Here is a 25,190-nt window from a genome sequence, read left to right as displayed (position 1 = left end):
TTGGTTTACGAGTAATTAAAAATAGTGAAAATCATGAAAAACTGTAATTATCACCATTTTTAATCGTTTATAATGCATATAAGCCAGTGAACCAATTTCGACGAAATTTTCAGCATCACATACATGTACACATGTGTGATTCTACGAAACATATTTTGTCAATTTTCGTTAGTGACCTAAATAGAAAAATCGTAAAAAGCAACTTTTACCATTTTTCTTGGTAATTCAGATTAAATGCAATTTTCCAAAATTTTCATTACACATCATCTAGTAAAGTAGTCCGTCTACCTTGACAGAAAAGTTGAAGTCGATTTGTCCATTCGTGAAAGATTAAAGCGTGTGTCATCAATTATGACTGTATATACAGTGTTTACTCGATATACGTCCGAAACACTGGTCTAGCCAGGGATATATATCGGCCAGGAGATACTATTCTTTGATCCACGCCGAACGTAGAAAAGGGCAGCGAAGCTCTAGAAGCCTCGGTCGCCGAGTAGTGTACATATACATGACCCACACGATGCGTGTCCAAAACACGGATCTGGCTGGGTCAATTATTGTCTAGAATATTGTACCACCGACCCGTACTACTTGTCGGCGACCGAGGCCATTCGAGCTTTTGGGCCCTTCACGGGGTATACCCCGCGGCAGTGGAGATAGTTCTGGGACTTTTATCGGCTAGATATTCGGGACATGTAATAGAGTAAACACTGTATATTGAGATACGTATATGACTGGACTCTCAATTTTATTAAATTATAAAGCATTTTCTAAAAATGATGAAGTTCGGTCTAGCGTGGCTAGACTTTGATTTAAAAATTTTGGTATTTTAGATATAAACTCGTGGATAAGTGGAAGTGGTTCTAGTAATTCGACCAGCCACTGTAAATACGTGCACCGTTTGCCCAGCAGAGGCAATCGTGGAAATGAGACGTCAAACGACATTATGGAGCGTGTCGGTGCGTAGGGCCCCGTTGGTAGCCAACTGTCAAGGGCCGCAAATAAGATTTGCCTCGACATATTTATCATCCGGGGGATAGGACAATCGTGCTGGCGCATTCGTGACGGAGGATTCTTTCCGTTTCGTATCGGAACGTTCTCTTCTGTGCACGAGGCCCCGCTATACATAGATACATACATAGTATAGGAAGTAGATGTGGCATTAGAGAGTCGCAGGCGTTCTCTGAGCACTCGTGGTGCCTTTTTGGATGGTTCGTTCGGAGGGTCCATCGGGTCCGAAAATTTTGTCGAGTAACGCAGGAATTATTATTATCCGGGGAAAGGGCCGGCAGCGGGACAGAGAGCCCTGTGAAGAAAAGAAAATGGTCGTTAGGCGCGCGCGCGAAATGTGAGAAATGATCTGTCGACGTTCCCGTGTTCCGTGAAAAAGCCAGCCCGCGAGTTCAAAGAAGCCGTGGAATCGAAAAAAGATCAAGAAACCGTGGTGCCATTAGATGCACCGTGATCGAGCGAATTCCCTCGCGGAAGAGATTCATCCCCGAGAGACGTTTGCTTTTCGCTTAGCAGTTTTGAAAGTATGCAACATCCCGGACGTTCCGTAGAGAAAAGAAACCGCTCCGCAGAATACTCTGTCGATCGTCGGATTAGATCTAGAGTAGTTTCCAACTTTTGTTCCTGTTCCTTGTAAAGCTATTTCCACACCGAAGCTACGACGAGCAACGTTTAGTTGCACACGTTGTTTCGACGGAAGCATCTATATGATTTTAATAATTGTATAATAAGGAACCTGGAAACGGTCATTTGACCGGTCGTGGTAGGTTCAGAGTCATGTGACATCCACAAGTCAAATTAATTTTATATCCTACTTCGTTGGTGTCTAAAGTCATAGGTAGACTGCGGGCAATTTGAAGAAGCAGCAATTACAGTCTACTTCTGCTCTTAACACTTTACCAAAAGCCTGCCAATAAGCCTATTCTTCTCAACGCTAAACCTACTGAGCATTCAAAATGACTAGCATGTGTTGCTTTATGAGAATGAGTTTATCTGAACTTTTCGTTATTGTAATTATACAGGGTGTCTCAAAAATGTACTTCTTTGGAAGAGGTGATTCCTCGGGTCATTTCAACTAACTTTTTCCTTTGCGAAAACGTTCCTGATTGGTCCGTGTTTTTCGTTGATAATTACTTAACGAAGCCGCGGAGAACATTTTCGTACAGGAAAGAGTTACTTCGAAATGGCCTCAGTAATCACCACTTTCATGGAAGTACAACATTTTTGGGACTCCCTGTAGTATACGTTTGAATTGACGAGTCTTTACTGATGTCTTTGGTATCTTTGCTGGTAGATTCACTAGTAACGGCTGAGCTGTATGTAAAAGAAGTTCGATAATTTCGAACAATAATTCCAAGCGTTGTTGCATTATATTAATTTTAGAAACTTGAATTGGGAATGAGAGTGCTCTCGCTTCTCACGAATTTATTGAGAAATTCTCAACCGTTGATCATTTGACTTTAGGAAGACTATTAGAAAATACAGTGAGTGTGTAAGTATGTATTGAGAATTCTAGTAAATTCATAGTGCTAAATGCTAAATATTAAATGCTTAAATGCTTAAATACTTCTGATACGTTTTCTGTTTCATATTTCACACACTCGAATATTTCCAGATTACATGACTTTTGTGTTGCTATATTATTTTTTAAAACAATTTAAATATTAATTTTATGAAGGAGGTACTGCATTTTGTGAACTATTTTTACAATGAAGGCGAGCAACGAAATAAATATGCGGACATGCAAAACCCTCGCTCCGCGATCCCTTTCACAACTGCGCTTGTCAAAAGTTACTTCACCGAGGATAATTTACCGCAAAAAGTATAGTTTCTAGGTGCATGGTGAGTCTATATTCCCTCGAACGTTTAAATGTTAATGGCAGAAAGATATTGTCTTATTTGAACTCAACAGAACCGAATGGTCATAGTTCATATATCTACAATAGATTTCCATGTATATGTTTTAATAAGGTAAAAGTTGTTTGAGCTTCTTACATCATGTAACAAAAACTAACAGTTTTGAAGTAGTTACATTCTTCAACTTTTATAGACATTTATGAAAATTCAATAATTACGTCAGAAGATGACCATCCGCGAAAACGAGGAAACTAGTACAGTGTTTACTCTATATATGTTCAAAACACGGGTCTAGTTAGGGACATATCGTCCAGGAGATACCATTCTTTGATCCAGGCCGATTGTAGAAAAGGACAGCAAAGCTCTAGAAAGGCCTCGGTTCATGGCTCTTCACGGGGTATACCTCGCGGCAGTGGGGATAGTTCTGGGACTTTTATCGGCTAGGCATTTCGGACATATATGTATAGAGTTTAAATTAAAATTATATTTTCATTAAATTATTATTATTGTTGTTGTTGTTGTTGTTATTAATTCCATATAAAATCTAATTTAGGAACAGAGTAAATGTTTCGAGGTTTGCTTGTAGGCTCATTAATATTAGGAACTACATTTATCTATCGCGCCTTTTTCGAAAGATTATTGCGTCTAGAAACCTCATTTCTCACGTTTTTCAGAAGAAATGGTTAACTAATGATACGAGGTCAATTACCGGATGCCTTTGCATTATACATAAGTGTGCTACAATATTTGGAGAATACTGATACATATAAATCATGAAAATGCAACAATACTTTTCTTTTTGCAACTGCTATTACACATTTGCAGAAATATGAATGATACCGCATTAATAGCTTGGCGAAAAAAGATGCAGAAAAAATGCATTTATTGAAATTAGGCAGAGCAACAAAGTTCCAATAATGTTTTTAAATGCAAACATAATTTAGATATACTTCAGGTTCAAATTTTTCAAAAGTTTATAACTTTTCTAAAAGTTTGTAGGTATTAAAGTTATGGGGCATCGTATAAGTTGAACTCTGAGTTTAACGTAATATTTTAAAGCAAGGAAAGAACATTTGTCTCTTAACTACGTTAAGAAATACTTACGGAATTTACGTAGATTCCGTAAGAAGATAGATATTTTTAGATATCTTTTTCTTCCATTTAGATAGATATTTTTCGAATTGAATGGTGTTGAAGTAATATTGTAAGGGAGTCGAAAATTTGGTTCTGGTTCAACATGATAAGTAAAACAAATGAATAGTTGACAGAAGTCGTTGGAAATCAGCGATGATAGTCATGCTCCTTCAAGTGGAAAATTTGTATTTCTTATTCTTTATTGTTATTAAAAAATATAACAACCTTCCAAATTTTTCTAGGTTCAATTAAATCAAGACTGAATGTAGTTTTCACGATGTCGAAAAGTAATAGCTACTATTCTGCCATTCTAAGTTACTGTGCAACTTGAAATAATTGATATATTGATTTCCAAAAGTCAATGATATCGTTCATTCATAAGAAAAGTGACATAACTCAAAATATATTTAGAAGAAAAATTATAATAATAAATATTCTGGTGTACTTTATAACTAATTTACCTGTATGACAATTAACACAGTATATAAATAACAACAAATTATTTTACATTTCTAAGTTGGGTTATATACAATAAAAATCATTGGCAATTTTAGGTAATTTTAAGATGGCTCTCCTGTAAAATTTCCTTTTTATGACTTATGTCACTTTTCTTATGAATGAACGATTTTCTTATGGTTTCCAAAAATTTCCGAAATCTCTAATACAGTCACTGAGAATTAATAAATTCAAAGACTTTAATCAGAGACAGTTAATCCGCTATGAAATCAATGAAAAACATTAACTGAATACTTGAACACTTAAGATTAAATAATAATACTAATACTTAATCTAGGTCGGACGAAATTCCCGAGACATTGATATTGCAATGGATTCGAATAAAAAACCGTGAAAAGTCTAAGTCAAAAATGTACAATAAAATAACCAGAAAATGTTGTATCGTTAAATCGTTCGGAGATCACTTTAATTATTTCCACACATTATGTCTGCGTTCTCGATCTCTCGTCCTTTTTATCGTGGATCTTACGCTTCGGCTCTCACGATTAAAACGGCTCTCGAAAAAGGTAGTTGAAAATTTCTTGTGCCTTTTTCAAAATGAAATCTCCGCGCCTTCTACGGCCGGGGGAATGGTGCTGGGAGTTCCCAAATTAAAGGCAGCCATTATCGCGCGGTCGGCCCCGCATTTCGACCAGACAATGGCCGCCACTACTAGTTAATGTAATAGCCATTCCAAAGGTGCGATCCTCCTTTCTCAAGGTACCGCACAGACGACCAGCAAAAGAACCAAAAACAACCTCTCTTCTCCTTTTGTCGACCCGCCTGTCGTTTAGCTCGCCGGACCTGTCCGCATCCGAACACGACCTTCTAAGAGTTATTATTTTATGAGATTGTTATCTCTAATAACATCGTACTGCAACCAAAAAAAAAGAAAAGAAAAAAGGAAAACGATCATCCCGATCGTCGAAATTTCTGGGACCGTCCTAAAGTTATTTTTGCCTTCTGCTTTGACAACAGTCGAATTAAACTCACGGAAGTTTCTTGTCAAAAATATTCTCGATCTTTTTTCAAATAAATTATTAATCCGTTGCCGCATTATTTCTTGACTAATGAAAAGATGATATGTAGGTATGCCTTCAATAGCAATTGTATTTTGATTTGAAAGAAATGAATAACTCTCGTATTTAATAAATCTTGTTTGAAATTTTGATTACGAGTTTGATTGTGGTTAATTAATTGCTATAATTGCTATAATTGCCTTAATTGCTATTGCGAGTTCTACCAAACTCTAATTTCTGCCTTTTCGCATTAAAATAATCACACTTTCTGCAAATTTAACTGTTCAGGTCGACCGTATTTGTATATTAATAAATACAATTATTTTTTATTTAACGTTTGATCTTTACAATCGACCTAATCATACTGAGTTAATAATCAAAATAGCACCCAGATTTCTACTATTATATTCGATATTCTGCTACTGTAGAAAATATAGAATTAAAACCTCGATAAAGAATTTTTAGTTTTCAGCGCTCGAAAATATATTAATAGCGGCTTTTTATGTAAACTAAAAATTGTTTGTATTAATTGTAACACACAGGAGGCAATATAATGTGTCAAAAATAATACAACATTCTTAAATGCTTTAGACATTTTTACAGTTTTAGACTTGATCTACTTAACTTCACCCTAAATATATAAAAAATACAGTCCAGTTATTAGACGAGTATTTCCAACTCTTTTCTGTCCAACTCTTTGACTGCGGCGCTTTGTAGCTTAATACCACAAGCGATTCCCTATGCGATATTCTCACGGCAATCGTTACGACTAGCTGAAATAATTCGCAGTTAAATTATTTTTGCAATGAAAGTAAGAATCGCATTGCTAAAAACAAGAAAGTATTAAACCGTTTTTAGTTAGTGACATCACATAAAAACGACAGTGCAAAATGTCATATACAAATTAAAATTACAGTAAAGTTTCAACGTTAGAATGGCGCTTATAATCTGTGGCGCTTAAATATTTTATTGCAGAATTGTTTGTTTCAAAAATTGTTGAAAGTGTATGGGGTTGCGAGTGTTTATAATACAAGAAAAATCAAAATTTCGCTACGCTGCAAAATATCACACACATTCGAATTCTGATAAAATCTTGATGGTAGGAAGACACTTAAAATTGTTAACGCTCGGAAAATATTTCATTACAGAACTGTTCGTTAGTTTTAAACATTGTCTAAAGTGCACAAGGGTTGTGAAAAGTCAACAATGAAGGTAAAATTGAATTTTCTGTTTCGCTTCGGAGCAAAATAATTAAAATCTCGATAAAGTTCCAAGGTTAGAAAGACGCTTTGTGACGCTTGGAAAATATTCGATTTGGAAATTATTCTTTAAGAAATTATTTAAACTGGCTGGGGTTCTAAAAAGTTAACAATGGAGGTAGAATTGCCGCTGAAAGCTCGTGTTGCGTGTTTGGAGAGCGACGGAGAGGCGAACGATCCCGGCCAGGAGACGTGTTCGGAGCGTGCGTGAGGGATGAAGTAGGGTAGAAACGGGGACGTGCGATTGGCCGTGGGGCGGGAACATTGGGGGGTTGTTCAGACCAGCAGGTGGATCTTCAACAACACCCCTTTGTCCCTCAATTAGTTACGTTTTTTCCTTTCCTGTCCCTCCTCCAAAATTTTACCTGTCCGTCGGCCGCAGTCAGTTCTCAAGTGCTGCGCTTCTGGATGGACAGCTTTAGTCGAGTCACAGTGAATCCGGTTTAGTCGAATCATCCTCGAATGATTTTTATCCTGAAATTTTCTGTCCGTATTCGAGGCCGGTGTGCATAAACAGATTCCTGGCTGAAAAGTTTCACGTGTTTAAAAACATTGCCAGTTCGATCGATCGATTTACGAACCGCCGACGATCCGCTGACGTGCGACTTGTGACTTTGTGTGCTACCCAGTGGAATAATTCGTGCAACACGTGCGAAGGATACGGGAGTTAACACACACGCGTGCAGAATCTTCAAGTCCGAAATATTACTACCGAGAAATAGTTGTCGTCGAGGAAGCCTGTCGAAGATTTTGGAAAACGTAATTGCATTTTTGCAACCGCTTGCTAGCGTGAGAATTTCGCGTGCCGAAATAATTCGTAATGACAGTGTGTGCGTTTAAAATTGCGGAGCTTGATAGCCGACAATCGTAGTCCATTGCGTGTCCATACTGTCTCAGAAACAATTAACATGGATTTAAATGATCCTCGCGAATCGTAGCAGTGCACGCAAACCTGTTTACGCTTACTTACCGGTGTCATCAACCAATAATTTATCCGTGCCCACCCCCTTTCGCGAGTTACACAACGAAAGCCGCTCGTAGGTTTCAAAAATAGAAAGAGCGGCGATCGAATTTTCTAACAATGATTTTTGGAAATCCGTTCAATTGTGTTCACGGCGTGGTTGTGTGTGTGTGTTGCAGGTGAATATATCCTGAATTCCGGCAGTCAAGGCGGAAGAGGAAGCAACGCGGCCGACGACGAGGACGTTCCACTGCTCCGAGACGCGTCGCTGGATTTAGACAATCACCCTTTAGCAGGATTAACCGATGATTCTTTGGGATTAACCGACACCTTAGAGCTCGAGAATGATTTTCCCTCGGACCTACTCGGTGGTGGCCTCTTAGGAAGTGCCGGTGTCGAAGGTCTCCTCAACAGCGACACCCTCGAATTCACCGACGGATTCAATCTCGAAGAAGCGCTCCAGCTTGTTGATCTCGATGAAGCTCAAACAGAGGTTCGTCACACGTTTCGTCTGTATACAGTTGTTACTCTTCTGTTAACGCGTTGAATGTCGCACCAATGTTCTTTGCGTTTCACACAGCGGAAAGTATTTGGACACTAAAGGGTGTAGCCAGATAAAGGGGTCAAAAGTGCCCCCAAGCCAAATTGAATTTGCAATAGGCCATTCGATAGCTTATCCAAAGAAAATACTTTGTGCTAATTTTCAACCATATGAACAGTCGACATGGGGGGTAGTAATGGGGTGACAATGAAAATCAGGCTTTTCCGTAATTTCTCTTACTCTCTTCAATTATTATATTATATTATCATTATATTTTAACTATTAGAATGCACATCTATGAGTTTTTTCAGAATTTTTAGCTTCGAAGCCGAATTTTAAGAAACTAAAAAGAGATTTTGAACTGCCGATTTCTTGTAGAAGTTATGAGAAACTATGTTTATATTTTTACTGTTTCAGCATCTCGTTATGATTGTTAACATATAATTTTTTCAGATTTTGATCTGATGCTATAGGTTGTAGAGGCTTCAAGCCTTAAAACGTGTCCAATTATGTTGTACTGTTTTTTAACGAAATTATCACAGTCTAAATATTGACAATTTCTCGAGAGTGGGAAATTTAGTGTCGAAATACTTTTTGGATCCACTGTAGCTTGTAAGGAACTAAATCAAAAATTATTTTTTCCTCATTATTTTGTACTTTTCTACAAACAAAAATAATTCTTGATACTTAAAAGACATGTGGATGTTGTATTATATCTTTTGAACAAATACTTGTCCTTCTGCCGCATACAAGATTGAGAAAAGTTGTTAGTTACTTAATAATGAAGCTTTTATCTCATGCTATAATCTAATTAATTTCAGTATCAATAAATTAATATGTACGTTGATATTTATTAATTTAGACTGCGGATTTGATGCATTTATCACAAAAACAAGTGGACGTCATTTAAAACGGTGAAAACATTGCCTAAGACAATTTAAGAACGTTATTATTTTGAATTTATTAAAATTGTTAAAGATAGAAAGAAATTTTTGTATGGCTTCTGTGTCTCATAATTGACAAAGAAAATTTTTATTTTGCATAAAGATCCTGAGGAATTCCAGAACGCCGATCACTGGTGGCGTGTTAATATCCGAACACTCTAACTTTTTCAAAATTGAACTAAACGACATGAACTTTTTGTGTAGTTAGAAGGATTAGTTTACTAGATAATGCGTGAAAGAAATATTTTAAAAATTGTAGTTTGTCACATTCGTGGAGAAAATATTAAAAATAATATTGAAAACTTAAGAAAAATATTCTGCAGATTTATATGAGTTATACATATGGATGCGTTCTGGAAGTTTTATCGAAATCAATAAGAATCTATTTCTTCTAAAAAAAGTTTGATTTATTAGATTTATAATTCGAATTATGTAAAAACCTACGTCCTCCATCATCTTTAACCATTTGTAATTTACAGCAATATTAACTGATCTCAATGAAATTTTTAAACTGTATATAACATTTCCATACCGTAATTAAAAATAGTTTTGGTAGTATTCACCCGTTTCTGTGTGATTTCCTTCTCGACTACAATGATTCGAAGAACTTCTTTGCCTTTAATTTCCTAGAAAAGGAAGAAAATGTATGTTTATTAAATATCTTATTAAATATCGATAACATAAGCATAGAATTTTGTTTCGACTTAAAAAAAGGAATAACATTCGTACTCGACAGATTTGCTTGGAATCATCGTCACAAGGCTGACTCGATATTATATGGGAAGGAGTTTTTACTTGCATTTGTTAAATCGCTGTGATATGGAGTAACTGTGCAAAATTTCATATGCATTCGATGAAAAGAATTGTGTATAATGGGAAGAAATGTTTGTCGTGAAATTAAAATAGTTTGGAGGGCAAGGTGTTAAGATTAGATAAGGGTTAAAGGTTAAGGTTTAAGATTAAGGTTAGATTTGTAATAAGTAAAGTTGGCAAAGTTACAAGCGCATAAATTTACAAGCACAAAGTTTGAACTATGGCCCCGAAAATGCGCTTCACTATACTCTGCCTACTTCTAAGCGTATTTCTCGAAGCCAAATTTTTAAAACAGTGACCACGATATCTCAAAAAATATTATGAACAAGAATCGAAACTACGATTTGTTGAAGGTCAGAACAGAAAAATCATCTAATCTTTGGTCACTTCTTTAAACTTTGACATATTTTTCCATTTCCGTTCACACCTTTTATAAAATTATTTTAATATTGCGTTCCAAATATATTGGAGACTTCCTGAGATCATTTGAAGTAACTTTTTCCATTGCGAAAATGGTTTCCGCGGATTTATTAAGGAGTTATTAACGAAAAACACGGACCAATCGGAGCACAGGTCCTGTTGAGCGTGGCGTTGGCATTGGCCGAGCCAAAATCCGTCTGCAGTAGACGCGTTCTGATTGATCCATGTTTTTCGCTAATAGCTCCGTAACAAAGCCGCGGAGAACATTTTCGCAAAGGAAAAAGTTACTTCAAATCGCGTCAGGAAACATCCCTTCCAAGGAAATACAACATTTTTGGACACCCTGTATAATAGTAGTGCCCAAACACCTGATTACGTAGCACGAATAATCGAGGTTATGCTGTATCGTTGGTGAAGGTTTCATGAAAAAATAATTAAAAACAAATTAGTTTTGTCATTGGATGAAATTTCCACATGTGTCGATAAATTACAAATACCAATTTCCTCTTTCTCATAAAAAATGATAAATGACGAAGAAATTCTAATCACTGTCCTGTAGCTGTAAAACAAATCAGAAGGCAGGGTGTTCGATTCAGATAAAACCCGAATTAATTGAAACCAGTGTTGTTTCATGTTTGAAAAAATTGTTTTATAAAACTGTATACATATACAGTCAGTCTCATAATTGATAGCACACACTTTAAATTAGAATAACTTTTTTATAAGTGGACGAAATGTCTGCAGTTTTTCTATCAAACTAGATGGATTAATTTACCAGATGACATGTAAAATTTTTTAATAATTGCGTTTGGTTTGAATTACGAAAAGATAGTAAACGTTGTGTCTTGTAGGTCCATATAAATTACACATGGGGTGAGGGACCCAATACTGTGGGGGTACCAATTACGGTGCCTATATTAATTATAATTATTTTTAAAGCACATTGTATGTTAAAAAGAGATACATAACATATATATTAACTGATTTTAGTGAAAAAAATTAAATATCTCTTTTTTAATATTCACTGAGATTTAAGAATAAGTGTAATTAATATAGGCACAGTAATTGGGTCCCTTACCCTGTACCTACATCCTGAATATTTTTTCAAACTTGGTTTACAAGGTGTGGACGCCTAAAGATGATGAAAATTGCCGAATAATTGAATAAAACGGCAAAATAGGCTGAAAATCGTGAAAAACTGTAATTATCACCACACTGAACAATTATCAACCTACCAGATACACTTTCTAAATCCTCCTGTGGGTCGTGGAGGGTGATAAAAAAATATTTTTTTCGGATTTGCTTCCACTGGAATGTTCTTGAAACATCGCCATTGCTCATTTATTTAAAAACAAAAAAATTTTTTCCGTTTTCGAGCGTGGATTTCGCGTTTTTTGCCCACTATTCGACGCTGTGGTCGACGATTACAATAAAAAGTATGCGCTTGCGTAGGAAACGAAGCCGGAAGTGAAGAAGAAGACAGAGGACGACACCGCTGAAGAGTCCGAGAGCGCGAAGGGTGAAACGGCTATTACTACCTCGAGCAACGTCGAGGTCGCGAAGTCATCCAGGTGCGAGGATCCCGAGACTGGCGACATGATTCACACACCACAATTTCATCATCCTCATCATCCGCACCATCGTTCCTTCCAGGTACGTATACATGGTACTATATACACTCGTGTCTGATTGTCTCTGGATGATCACCCCCGGCAGAATTTCTGGAATGCTTATTATTCCACGTAGCGCGGAAACTACCGCTACCACCGTCGCAACCTCTTAATTGAATATTAAACATGCCGGTTAATGAGTGAAGATACGCTAGGCTAATCAGTGCCGGCACTCACGAAGTCTGGTTTATGAATTTATTAAATCCGCTCGCCTTGATTTCCCCGACAGTCGGACTATTTAAATGATTGGCATAGACGCGTGCAAGGTGATATAACGAAAAGAGAAAAAAACGCATTTGAATAAGAATATTTTAGTTAACGTACGCCGGAAAATTATAAAACACGTGCAACATACCGTACATGCTTTCAATGCACGTTCTACTTGGAAGAACAGTCTCTAGTCGATATATGTCCCAAATGTTTCGCCGATAAAAGTCCCAGAACTATCCCCTCTGCCGCGGGGGAACTGTCCCCTCGAGCTTCGCTCTCCTTTTCTACGTTCGACAGTGTATACAAGAATAGTATCTTCCAGCCGATATATTTATGTCCCTGGCCAGAGCCGTATTTTGGACACGTATCGAGTAGACACCGCATCGACTGCGGCCAAAGACCATACGAAAGACGAATTTTTTGTGGATCATGCGCGCCTACAATATCTTCTTTCAAATTACGTTTCGTGGCTTAACCGTATCGCTACCCACTAAAAATGGATCATTGGTGCTTAGCTAATTAATGAAGAAAGTTGAACATATGAAGCTGACTTTTGTGCAATTTTAAGATAGTGCTTGAAACAATACGCAGTAAGGAGTTTTCATGTCTGCTTTGAAACATTGGAAGTAGATTTTGTTAGGAACTATTGCAGCAAACTTTTATTAGGTATGTAGGTGCATTCACAAAATATTCACCGAAAAGGAATGTTAGAAAATAATACATAGATTTCAATGATGTGTTTAGAAGGAAAAATATTGATTTTTTAACAGTATTTGTGAATTAGAAAACGTTAACATTTTAATTTCTAGTTATTTTATTTGCTATATTTTCAATCTAATCTTTCAAGACCAGAAAATAGACAACTAGACTTGGTAGTTTTGATAGTAAGAGGGAGCTAAGCACAAGAAAAGGTTGGAAATAGTACATAGTACACTATGTAATCAGGTTCGTTGTAATGCATACCTTTGTTCATGGTAGTCTTTCATGAAATACTAATAATTTTCACAATGTAACGTTGGCTGTTTATAAAAGTCGCACGATCCATCGGTTAAAATTTCGTAGTCCGACATAAACAAATAAAAATATCGAATGAATTTCTCCAGAATTAAAAACTATTTAAAGTAACTATTTAACTATTTAACTTTTTAAAGTCAACGCATCCTACATCGTTGAAATTAATTGTCACTGAAGTACAGTAGCGTGATAATATAAATATGTTGTTACTATTAAAAAACTAAGCTTATAAAATTTTAATGTTAATTTTCAAAGTAAAAATTTGTATATAAATAAAATGTGTAAAATGTTTAATAAAATAAATAACATATATAAATAAAATGCACTTCATCTCTGTAGAATAACCGCTACGTTGGTCTAAATGAGTTAGCGTTGTACTCGAAAATATTTTGGCTCGGTACGCTTCAATCACTTCATAAGAAGTATACAATATTTAACGGACATTGTGTCATTCGTAAACATTAATTCGCTGAGAATATAAAATATCGAATTAATACGTTATTACTAGGCGGCGAATCTTTATGCACAATAAAAATGTTCTATCTAAATTGCAACAAACTGGAGTGAGATAGATATTTGTTTTCTCTCTTAATATGTTTAATAGATCGAAAATAATATAACAGTATTATTAAATTCTTCTAATGTTTTTACTATTTTGAATTATGCCTACTCAGTTTTTTTATAAATATTGTATAAAATCTACTATCTAGTTATTACCTAACTATTAAATAAACAATTTTATTTTTCGGGTTGACCCGACCGACATGAGTGCAATAAAAATTGTAATAACGCAGAAAAGTAAGAAATTTAGACTATACAATTTTGCCCTATCTTATTTTATCTTGACCATTCTTTTAGAATGAAGAACAATGCAGAGTTATCAAACAGCATAGAATATTGCAGTGCATGAATTTGTAGGAAGACATAATTTTTACATAATATGCAATGCGGTAGCCAAACATGCTATACTTTTTACTGTTTTAGTTCCATGACGTTAATTCTATTTTGTATATAATTTTTAATTTAATGTTAACAATAATTAGAGACGCTTTACATACTTTTACATTAGTGTGTTAGCTTACGCTATGCTTTGAAATTTTTTACATTGCTAGAACAAAATTCTTAACCCTGTCGCACGAATGGGACATACTGCCATACTGTGTTCACAGCTATCAGATATGCATATGTATACAATTTGGAAAAATTATTAGCAGGAATGACTCTGGCTGAATGTATCTTTAGTTTTAACATATATGTTCAACATAAAGTGGGAATAATAAAACGCAGGTCAACATTTAACGTCGACCAATCGCATTTTATTAAACAGTTGAAGCATAACGGAAAAATTCATATTACCGATGAATCCAATAAATCGATCTAATTCTTAACAATAAAATAAAACGAGTGCACGCCTCAAAAGCTGTTCTACTGAATGTTGCCATTAAAGAAATTGCATGTGTAATTTGCTTGCAGTAGCAATACTAGGGTAAGGGACCCAATTACTGCCCCCTCAGTAATGACCAATTGACTGCTCCTATATTAATTATATTTATTTTTAAAGCATATGAACATTTAAAAAAAGATATTATATTAACTGATTTTAACAAAAAAATTTATATCTCTTTTTTGATATGCTTTAAAAATAAGTATAATTAATATAGGCACAATAATTGGTACCCTCACAGCAATAGGGCCCCTTACCCTATAGCGATAAAAATTGAGTTCAATTCTTGAACTTCCCAGAATGGTATTGTAAGCTTCTGTACAAATGTACTCCCGAACGTTCGGATAATTAGATATAGTGTGGACGTTGTTTATTGGAATTACGGATGAAATTATCGCTCGTCTATTGTTATCATTCTCTCATAGAACCACCCAGATGCATATGAGTATTTAGGAGAAACATTATGTACAGTAATTACATCTACGATGGTGTAAATTTTTGTAGAATTTATTCCGTGATCATCAGAGATAAACAACGCCGGAATAATGTTTAAAATTTAATTTTCTCTCTTTATTCATAAATACATGCGTATGTATTGTATTGTATGTACAATAATTACAAGACTCAACTTGTATAATTACAACTTGTGTATAATTGATGATGCTTAGGACCATTTACTGGCTTATTCATCAATTTTTTAAAACATATTTTTAAAAGTACTTCTTGCAAAAATGATAATCTTCCTACTATTCTTAATGCGGCAGCTATTCATTTAATTAATTCGCCAGCAATTGTACAACTGAATGACAATTTTTGATACTGTGGGTCAAAATAGACCCGAACCTGTTCGATGGTTAACCGAATTTTTGCTCGCAGTAAACGCGATCTAGTATCATTTTATACACTTCTCAAAAAAATTAAAGGATCACCTGTACGAACCCGAGAAATTGGGTCAATTTCAAGTGATCATAACTCTGGAAAAAATTGTTGTATCGATATCGTTAAAAAATCATTTGGAAGATTGAAGTCTCTACTTTCAGATGCTTTGTCAGATTTTTAGCTATGTTGCTTTTTAACACAGCTATAGCGTTATAAAGAAGACTTTAACAGTTACAACAAATTTTACCTTACGACAGGCGGCAATCAGCGTACTTCGGTTCGTCTTTGGGTGATTTCGTCTGCTAGATTTCGACATGCTAGACCCGAACACCAACGTGACAAACTAGCGCTATTAGCCTCATGTTATGCGAACCGGAAACTTTAAACACATTTGCCATAGGTGAAACGTTGTCGCAGCCGGTTCATCAGGTGCTCAATCGAATCGGCAGAATCTCAGCTTCAAACTGACCTTAAAATGTGGGTATTGTGATCATGTCTCGCCGAAGTATACCGAGTTGAACGAAAAATGGAAATTATGTAAATTTTAAATATATTTTCAGAAAGACCTAGTATATCGAAGTGATAATTACATTGAAAAAAGAAAAGAAGCGCCTTCAAGAGAAAGAAATGCTCTTTCTATTGCTTTTTTTGCACAAGGTTCTACGATGATTTTCTCGCTTTCTAGATCCAGTTCAAGTTAAAAAGACCATTTTTGCTTCAATGTAGCATAACTTGAACAAAAAAAAACGCACTAAGTGCAACAACTAGGTTTTTTGCACAGGAAAGCGGACGCTTTCAAATGATGGTAACGCGATTTATCAAAAAAATGTATCTGTCCCCATGTGATGTCTGGAAGTTGAACAAAATTTTTTGTAACTGTCAAAGTCTTGTTTATAACGCTATAATTCTGTTAAAAAGCAACGTAGCTAAAAATCTGACAAAGCATCTGAAAGTAGAGACTTCAAGCTTTTTCAAATGATTGTTTAACGATATCGAAACAAGAATTTTTTCCGGTGTTATGATCACTTGAAATTGATCCAATTTCTCGGGTTGGTAGAAGAGACCCTTTAATTTTTTTTTTTGAGGAGTGTAGTTTGCACTAAAAGTCGAATATACCTGTAGTAAGCACTATTGTAACGAATATATTCTGTCAATGACATTGAGTTTTCTAGTTGTTCACGTTCGTCGTTTATAAGACTGTCATCTCAACCTTTCAGCTTTCTTTACTATTGACGAATAACATATGTGTCCATAGTGCGTTTTCCACCATGTTTTGATAAAATGTTGCATAATGTTATCGTCGATATGTTTACTTATTCACTTAGTAAAGATTTAAAAGTAAAATTGGATATCTAAATAAAAACTGAGGATTGGACCTTAAAGATCAGCTTCATACCTCGAAATGATACGTAATGGAGCGTTTGGACCATATTCAGGTTGGAGGACATCAGTTCAGACTTCCAGATAGTAGGTACGAATTGAAAATGATTTCGATAATGTCTCGTTCATTGTTGAGTACATAGGAAGGTCAATACATTTGTACGCAGAGTTTGATACTCCATCGATTCATGATGCCAAAGATTAATTCCATTAAAAAAAAAAGACCATTACTTTTCGTGAAATCTCAGAAAATATCATCTTGAGATGACCTTCGCTCACACAAATGTATTTCCCCCACCAAACTCGATAACATTCTCTTCAAACACTTTTTTGTATCTGTGTAAGTAAATAACAAAATTGTTGGGAGCGGTAGAGTTAGGTGGGACGGTATTATAAATCTGTAGACTGTTATAGAATTTTTTTATCGCAACGTTGTATAAGATTTGCATTCTAAAATCCGACATGCAACAACCTAATACAGTGCTTACTCGATATATGTCCAAAGTACGGGTCTAGCCAGGGACATATATCGGCTAGGAGGTACTATTCTTTGATACACGCTGAACGCAGAAGAGGACAGCGAAACTCTAGAGGTCTCGGTTCAGGGCCCCTCACAGAGTATACCCCGCGGCAGTGGGGATAGTTCTGGGACTTTAGAGTAAACACTCTATATAGGCTAGGGTGCATCTTAGCTATACTTAGTGAAATTTATTTTGCGAGATCTTTTTCACGCATTCCTCTACAATTTTACCATTGGCTAAGAAAATAATTCTTGTAAAAGATGAAGTTAATCGGATAACTGGAAGACGTGGCACGTTCACGTTAAAGTTCCGATAAATATGAAATTTTATATGAATGGGAATATATGAAGAAAAAAACTTTAGATTATGACTAAACGTTTTCTTGTGTAAAATAGTACCACAAAGTAATTTTTTCAATATCACAATTAACTAATACTCATATTTTTGTAAATATGTTACATTTTACGTATTTCATTGAAAGTACCAATTCAGCAACCATAAGCAAAGGACTCAAGCGCGTATAATTCCATAACGCTATTTCGGAGCGCTTCAAGCACCTACAACTCGAAACTTCAAACTGTTATATCTCATCATGGAAGTATCTGACAAAAAATGTTTCAGACAAAATTGACTTGTTTTTTCCTGTAGAATCTAAATATGTAACATTTTATAGGGGGTTCCATTTAAAATTATAAAGGTACCTCCCCTCCCCCGTTAAAAGGGAAGGGAGGCCACTTCACGTTTATGTAGTCAGAAAGGCCCTTCAGTTCCATGCAATTTAAGACTAAGAACTTTAAAATCGATGGCATAGTTTTCGAGATATTGAGCTGTTCAGAGTTATGTGGGCCACCCTGTATATGTTATATTCAATCAGAGCATAATATTTTTAACTGGACGTGGTGAATATTACACCATATAAAGGCGAAGGAAAGAAAACAAAGGTATTTAAATACTTTTTAACACATACAAGGCAACAATTCTAAAGACATTTTACAAATTCCTCATTAAGGTAGTCATTTTTGCGTCTGCATAGCGCTTTCTGCAGTTTGATATAGTTTGCATTAGTTTGTCTTCTTCATTTCGTGATAGTACATCATTAAATTCTTGGGTAAGTTTGACTCCTCTTACTGCCGAATTATTAATTACACCTACAGTATGTACTGTATTTAAGCCTACGTTATAACTGGGATCACTTTACCATTTTGAAGATTCCTCATTTATCAAATCTAGGAAAATTGAAAATCTTTTAAAAAAATTTAAAGTTTTTTTAGAAATAAAAGCTGCAATGTTGTTACCAATGTACTCATTTACATTATTCGAATCAACTGCTAATCTTTTTACATGATTATCATTAACAGTATCTAAACCTAAAACCATTTGTTTTTTTATATGACGTGGAATATTGGGGTGAAAAAAGGCTAGCGCTACAGTTTCGGGTGTTAGATACCACAAATGATTACAAAATTTGCATAGTGCTACGCGACTTACATTGATGGCACTATACGCGTATAGATTTTTTCAAAAATCATGGTCTTTTGTTGGAGCTTCTGCAGCAATTGATGCTTAGATCTATGCTTTTAAATACAATCTATTGACAAACATACAAATCTGACATATTCCATTTTCTTCATCCTTTGATAATGTTAATTGATCTCTAAATAAGAATATTTGTAAAGAATATACAGTCTGGCCAGGAACATATATTCGCTAGACGATACTATTGTTGGATATACTGTTTGCATGTTGGTGAAAGTCCCATAAAAAATAATGAAGAATAAAGGAGTTTTGATATTGGATTAGTAGTGGTTTCCTGGAGTTTCACCGATATACCCGATCTATATTATGTTTGCACTCCTCGGCGACCGAGGCTACTCGAGCTTTGGGGCCCCTCATGGGATATACAATGTACCCCGCAGCAGTGGGGATAGTTGTGGGACCTTTATCTAAAGTAAAGACTGTATAGCCTTCGCCATCCATCGTGCATGATGCTCCGGATGCTCGAAAAGAAAACTGTGAAACGGTTTCGTTAAGAAAAATGATTACTAGATTCAAGAAACTCTGGATAGTCTTCGCGTGGTTGTTTCACTTCGAAAGTGTACGATAACACTGTATTATTTCCGATGCATTGTTGAGTGACCCTTAACCAGTTTAGCGCGTTTGACATGTATACACGTCATCCAAAATTCTATTGCGGTGCGGTTAACGTTAATGAATTATTAATTTCTTATCGAATAAAAATGTAATTCTTTCCCATTTTGATTTCCTTTTTTCGTAAAATTTATAATAGCGGCATTTAATTTTAATTCCGAGCCGTGAGAGATTTTTAAAATTAAATTCCACAGTTAACTGGTTAAGTACTTCATCTTCAACTTCCAATCTAAAATTAAATGTATTTATTTCAGACCAGAATCCTTGAAATCGCTTAAATGTGGGAATGTTAGGTCCAGAAGATTTAGAAATTGTTTCCTCAAAAACACCCCGCAAAACTATGAACAATTAACAATTGGAACGCATCGTTCTCAGCGGTATTACGCTTTGCGAAAATGGACTTGTTAGCTGAGAGGTGGCGGACTGAAATTGGACAGGCCAATTAGTGTGAAATAATCTTAATTCGCACAACGTAAATTTGTGCTTGAACGCATGTAAGGAATTTGGATATTTTTAGAGATATAAAATATTTAACTTAAATTTTCAGTGTGTTCTACATTTAACGTGCAGTTATTTCCATTTCATAACTTCACATTCGTTGTGCCACGTCTTCCCGACGTCCGATCGATATATCTATACATCATTTTTTCATGAAAAAGAACAAAGGCTATAGCCGGGTTTGGGCGTTAAATTCGCCCCCGGTCTAATTTTAATCGCGTTTGTACCATTCGATAGCCTACCATAAAAGGAAGCTTTCTGCCAAGTTTGAGCCCGATACCTCGTCTGTAGGGGTAGTTATAGAGGAAAATCGATAAACCTGTTTTGGGTCCGTTTTCTCCATTTAATGACAATTTAAAATTCTGAAAAAAATCTGACACATTTCGGATACCAAGCCACATATTAGGAATCAATTTTTCTAATTTTTCCGTTGCAACCTCTGGTTATAAAAAACGAAAAACACCGAAAAAATCAAAAAATGCAGATTTCATGTAGAAATTGAAGACAGTACTACAGATTTAATTTAGGAATGAGATATTGTCCTAAGTATTATACCCAATTTCTTTCAAGTTCCTGAATTTGATGCGTCATTAGTTGAAAAAGATCCTCTAGACCGTTAAAACCACGTAGTTTAAGATGACAAAACAAATCCGTGACGGAACGGCGCGACGAGGCGAGGGTTAAAGACCGGCAGTTTCGAAAATGCCGAGCGCATGAATTCCGACTTCTGTCACATTTCTTTGAACCCACTGACACACATAGTCCGCAGCGCGGTGTCCAAGATAGCATCGCTTAATGCGATCGACGTCTGTCCTCCGGATGGCCAGTCCACGAAATTGCGCTTGCAGATGCCGGCACGAAAGCAAGTCAAGACACCTTCGTCCCCGTCGCTGGTAAAATAAACATTTCACTGTGCTACAGAGTAGATTTCGCGCCCTCCTCTGGAAACTTGGCTCTTGTCTAGCCGCAGGAGAGAATCGTCGCGCAATTCCCGCCGGTGCGGTGGGCGGCGAGGCGCGCGGCGAGAAGTCACGTCGTTAGACGCGAAGACGATCGTGACAATGACCTACCGAGATAGTCCTCGACGACCAGTCAGACGTGACGTAACGCGTACGTGCAGAGGGCTTGCATGCACGTGGAGAAATACACCTGAAATGTTCCGCCAATGGGGGAACCCGCGGAACCCCTTCCATGATCCTTGCCGGGCACGATCACGATCACGATCGGCGTTGTATTCCCGGCAACGCGGTTACCACTGACACTCGTGGACGACACGCGGTTCGAGATAAACGTCAATCCGAACACATTTCTGTTATCCGCTATCCGAAAAATCTCGCCTCAAGCTAAGACAGTGCAGTATCACTTTAACTTCGTTGAACACACATTTACACCCGAGTCGCCCAAAAATCTGGTCTAGGACAAGCATAGTTCACAGTGCAGTGCTACGAACGAATCTGTCCCTAAATACCCAAGAACCTGTTCCCTGGAACCTCCATCGTGGTGCATAGTTGAACGTCTCCTCGTATAGTGTCGAATACGTTCGATCGAATTGTTTCGTTGAGTCTCGGAAGCAAAGTGTCTCGAGAATCCCGGTGCGCACGTGGGGAGCTTGTTGCGTGTGAACACACCAGTCGGCAGGGTGCTGAACCCGCTATCAGTTTGATGATACGGGCGGCTGTTCGCGATGAGGGAACTCTGAAGAGAAAGATCATCCACCTGAGATGGCTATCTCCTAGCTGGCCGCTCCACTGAGTTTCGCGCATGTTTCCCTAGAGCAGCGTATAAGGAGAACGGCGCTTGCCCTGAAACAGACATCCGACGTGTCGTCAGGCCCCGGTGTCGTCGCATTAAGTTACTGTTGCTGGACGAGCTCCCGGACGATTGTTCGATGGCGTCCAGTTCGTTTTTGCTTCAACACCAGTGAACGGTGTGTTTTTTTTTCGTCGGCCACGAGAGAGACACACATGAATGACGCGCAGCAGTTTGTCGTTAAATGCCACACGCAGAACATCGAGCAACAACAGTGCCAGGCCAATTCAGAATGTTGGAATCTGGTTGTGGACGAAGGTCTTTTTCAGGTACACGCAGTATGTACACGGTCGATCGTGGCGCGCGCGTTATCGTACGCCAAGGCGAATAATTATATAATGGTGCAACGTTACGGAGCAGGGGAAATGTCGATTTGCGAGGGATTAAACATTCAAAGATTGAAAAGTGGTATATAACGATCTTCGACGCGGAAATTATACGTTCGACGGTAGTAATGAGCGTTTTTTTTTTCCTTTTTCTGTTCGCAGGCGTTGCGTATTCAATATCGCGTAGAGGCTTCTGTGCGACATTTCCGATCGAATCGGTTAGAATTGTTGCGAGTTGTCCATTAAGACATTTTCGATCGAATTTCGCGTGATTGGTCTTGCAAGATTTTCCTCTGGTCAAATTTCGCTGCTTCGTCGATGTTGAACGATACTCGTTCATTTCAGCCGGTCGATTAAAGTCGATTAATACTAAACCTACCAAGCACAAAAAGTCTTATAGAAGGATGAAGATTGAATTTACTTAAACTTTGTACGATTTTCATTATAATATGTGCTTAAATATATTCAGTAATTTCCTGTGAAAAAGTTTTTGTAATTTCAATAATTCTGAAATAGAAAACCGGTCGTTTTGACCATGGTAGATTTAGTATTAAAGTGTCCCATTATTATTCAAAATTAAGTGTTTTTTTTTTTATTCTAAAGTAAATTGATACTGAAGTCTAGTTCATACAGCCGAACCTCTGAGATAATTAGATACCATTAAGTTATAGTACGATTTTAAACATTTTTCATTTCGATACTTGTGAATAAGAGATGGCTAACAGAAAAGCACAGGAAGCACAATAGAACATATTTCTTACCAAAACAATTTGTCTTCATAGTCGCGAATTAACTCATACTCGTCAGCAACACGTATCGTCTTCATAGTCGGATTCTGTCTTTTCAAATTTATAAAAATTCTACTCTCAAAGTAGAATAAAATGCAAAAATTATCCCATTGCAGATTTAGTCTTTTACACGGGTATAAAACATAGGAAGGAATCAGAATACAAAACAAAGTCAAATGTTGAAAATAAAATATGTATTCCAAATACGATAGTTCACCTGCAGATTTATCTTCTCTGTACGTATTGCATGTTGCACTTTAATTGCCACTAATTCTTATTATACAGTGTTTATGTTGCCTCCGATGATTATGCGTAATTACTTTTCTATTTTAAACATTTCTAAGAACCAGCTCATTTACCGATGGTGTCAATTTTTTCTATGATAATTGTAAAACCTGTTGAGATGCATGAATTCATTACGAATTCTATTTCACCTAGTTAAAGTTAGCTGCAATAAGAATTGGAGTATTAGGCAACAAACTTTCCGTAAATTGTTTAAATAATGATTATTAACAATAACTTTCTTCCTCAAAATACATACTTGAGTGTATCGTACACAATCGAAGCACCATAATTAATAGAACAAATATAAAAACAATGATGCTTTTGATCAAAGGATGATCTTGTGATTTCTTTAAAACTCGTCTTGAAGTAATTAACCGAACAATAGGAATTAATAAGAAGTGCAGAGTTATAGTAATTTACAAATTGCTTTCTCGAAAAATTTGAGCGCATCGCATTTCGTCTAAATACAATATTAACGCTAAACAATACCACTGCAGATCAAATGACCGATTTCGAAATTTTATAACCACTGAAATTACGAACCTGTTTCCTTTAGAAACTCTTGTACAAATTTCTTTCTTCGTGCACGCATTCTTATAAAAATTGCAAAAATTGAATATTGTAAGAAAAAGTCGAAGAGGAGCACAATTAAATTATTCACAAATAAATTAGATGAATTAATGGCTCCGAAGGAAAAAGGAAAGATCAACTCAAAGAAAATAATCAATATTTTAATATTTACGAAACCAAAATGACCAGTCACTTTTAGCAAACACTCGGTACGTTTGGTGTTAATGGACCTGCAAAACAATTATTGTGCGCTAAAAAAAAAAAGAAAAGATTCGTTTCAACCCAGATAGCACAAATACGTCTTTAAAACGTCTGTTGATGGACATTCAGACGTGTTAAAGACGTTTTGAAAATCCTACGAACTTCTTCAGAACGTCTTCCGAACGACTTCTGAACGTCTCTGGAACGCCGTATGTTACAAAACTGTACGTCTTAAAGACGTCTGACAGACGTCTGAAATAAGACGTCTCGAAACAGACGTTCCAGCAACGTCTAGTAGGAGACGCGTTTAAGACACCTTAAAGACGTCCGGTTCGGGTCGTAAGACGTTCAGACCTAAAATGGACGTCTTGAAAACGTCGTGTGCTATCTGAGAAAACAGTTAAGTTTCGCGCAAGACGCAAAAGAAAGCAGAAGACTATAGTCACGATGATATCTTCGAGACACAAATGTTTCGAAGACTGGGACGCAACAAACGCATTCTCAGACAATGGTGGCAGAGTTTGTTGCACGCTCATCAATTGTCACCCGTCAGCTCGCTGCAAATGGAAAGCTGAAAAAAAATATTATATAAGTGGATTCTGTGGATGATGAACCACGCAGAACCGGTTGCACCGTAGCGATAATTCGCACTACTTCTATCTACGCGATCGCAACAGTTCGCGATTGTGTCGAAGCGTATCACGATCGGTAGCTGTGCGACAATGTGAGAAACGTTTATCACTATGTTACTGGGACGAAAAATTGAAGGAATGTACTGCCATCAGTCGAGCCTTGAATCTCTATGCAACCGGTAGAAGCAAACTTGTTTTGGCGTTGGCAGAAATGATTAACGTGGTTGTTGTTGCAATTAGAAATAATCTCTCTAATGCAAAATGCCTTCTTGCATATATCTGAAGTTCAACTTTCTAGGACGTCCGGAATGTTTGTATTGCTGCGGAGTCATGTATAGGATGTTGCAAAGAACAGTTTACT

General features: G+C 36.5%; 1 protein-coding gene and 1 long non-coding RNA gene across 8 annotated transcripts in view; one reads left to right on the top strand and one right to left on the bottom strand.

Annotated features, from left to right (window-relative positions):
- The window catches only part of Cnc (NFE2 like bZIP transcription factor cap-n-collar), a 292,479-nt gene that overhangs the window by 177,285 nt on the left and 90,004 nt on the right, over positions 1-25,190 (top strand). For all 7 annotated transcript variants that reach the window (XM_076789362.1, XM_076789359.1, XM_076789360.1 and 4 more), the window contains 2 exons: positions 7,916-8,229; positions 11,907-12,107. In XM_076789362.1, the coding sequence (XP_076645477.1) occupies positions 7,916-8,229; positions 11,907-12,107 (515 nt within the window). The remainder of the gene's footprint in view (positions 1-7,915; positions 8,230-11,906; positions 12,108-25,190) is intronic.
- Positions 9,668-22,267, bottom strand: LOC143354990 (uncharacterized). The gene is made up of 2 exons (XR_013082431.1): positions 21,289-22,267; positions 9,668-9,847 (listed from the first exon to the last, which is right to left on the bottom strand). It is a non-coding gene; the product is annotated as an uncharacterized LOC143354990 (long non-coding RNA).

Source organism: Halictus rubicundus, chromosome 6 (assembly GCF_050948215.1).
Source record: "Halictus rubicundus isolate RS-2024b chromosome 6, iyHalRubi1_principal, whole genome shotgun sequence".
NCBI classification, from domain to species: domain Eukaryota; kingdom Metazoa; phylum Arthropoda; class Insecta; order Hymenoptera; family Halictidae; genus Halictus; species Halictus rubicundus.
The sequence above is the reverse complement of the archived record's forward strand: the minus strand, read 5'-3'. Positions and strand labels throughout refer to the sequence as shown.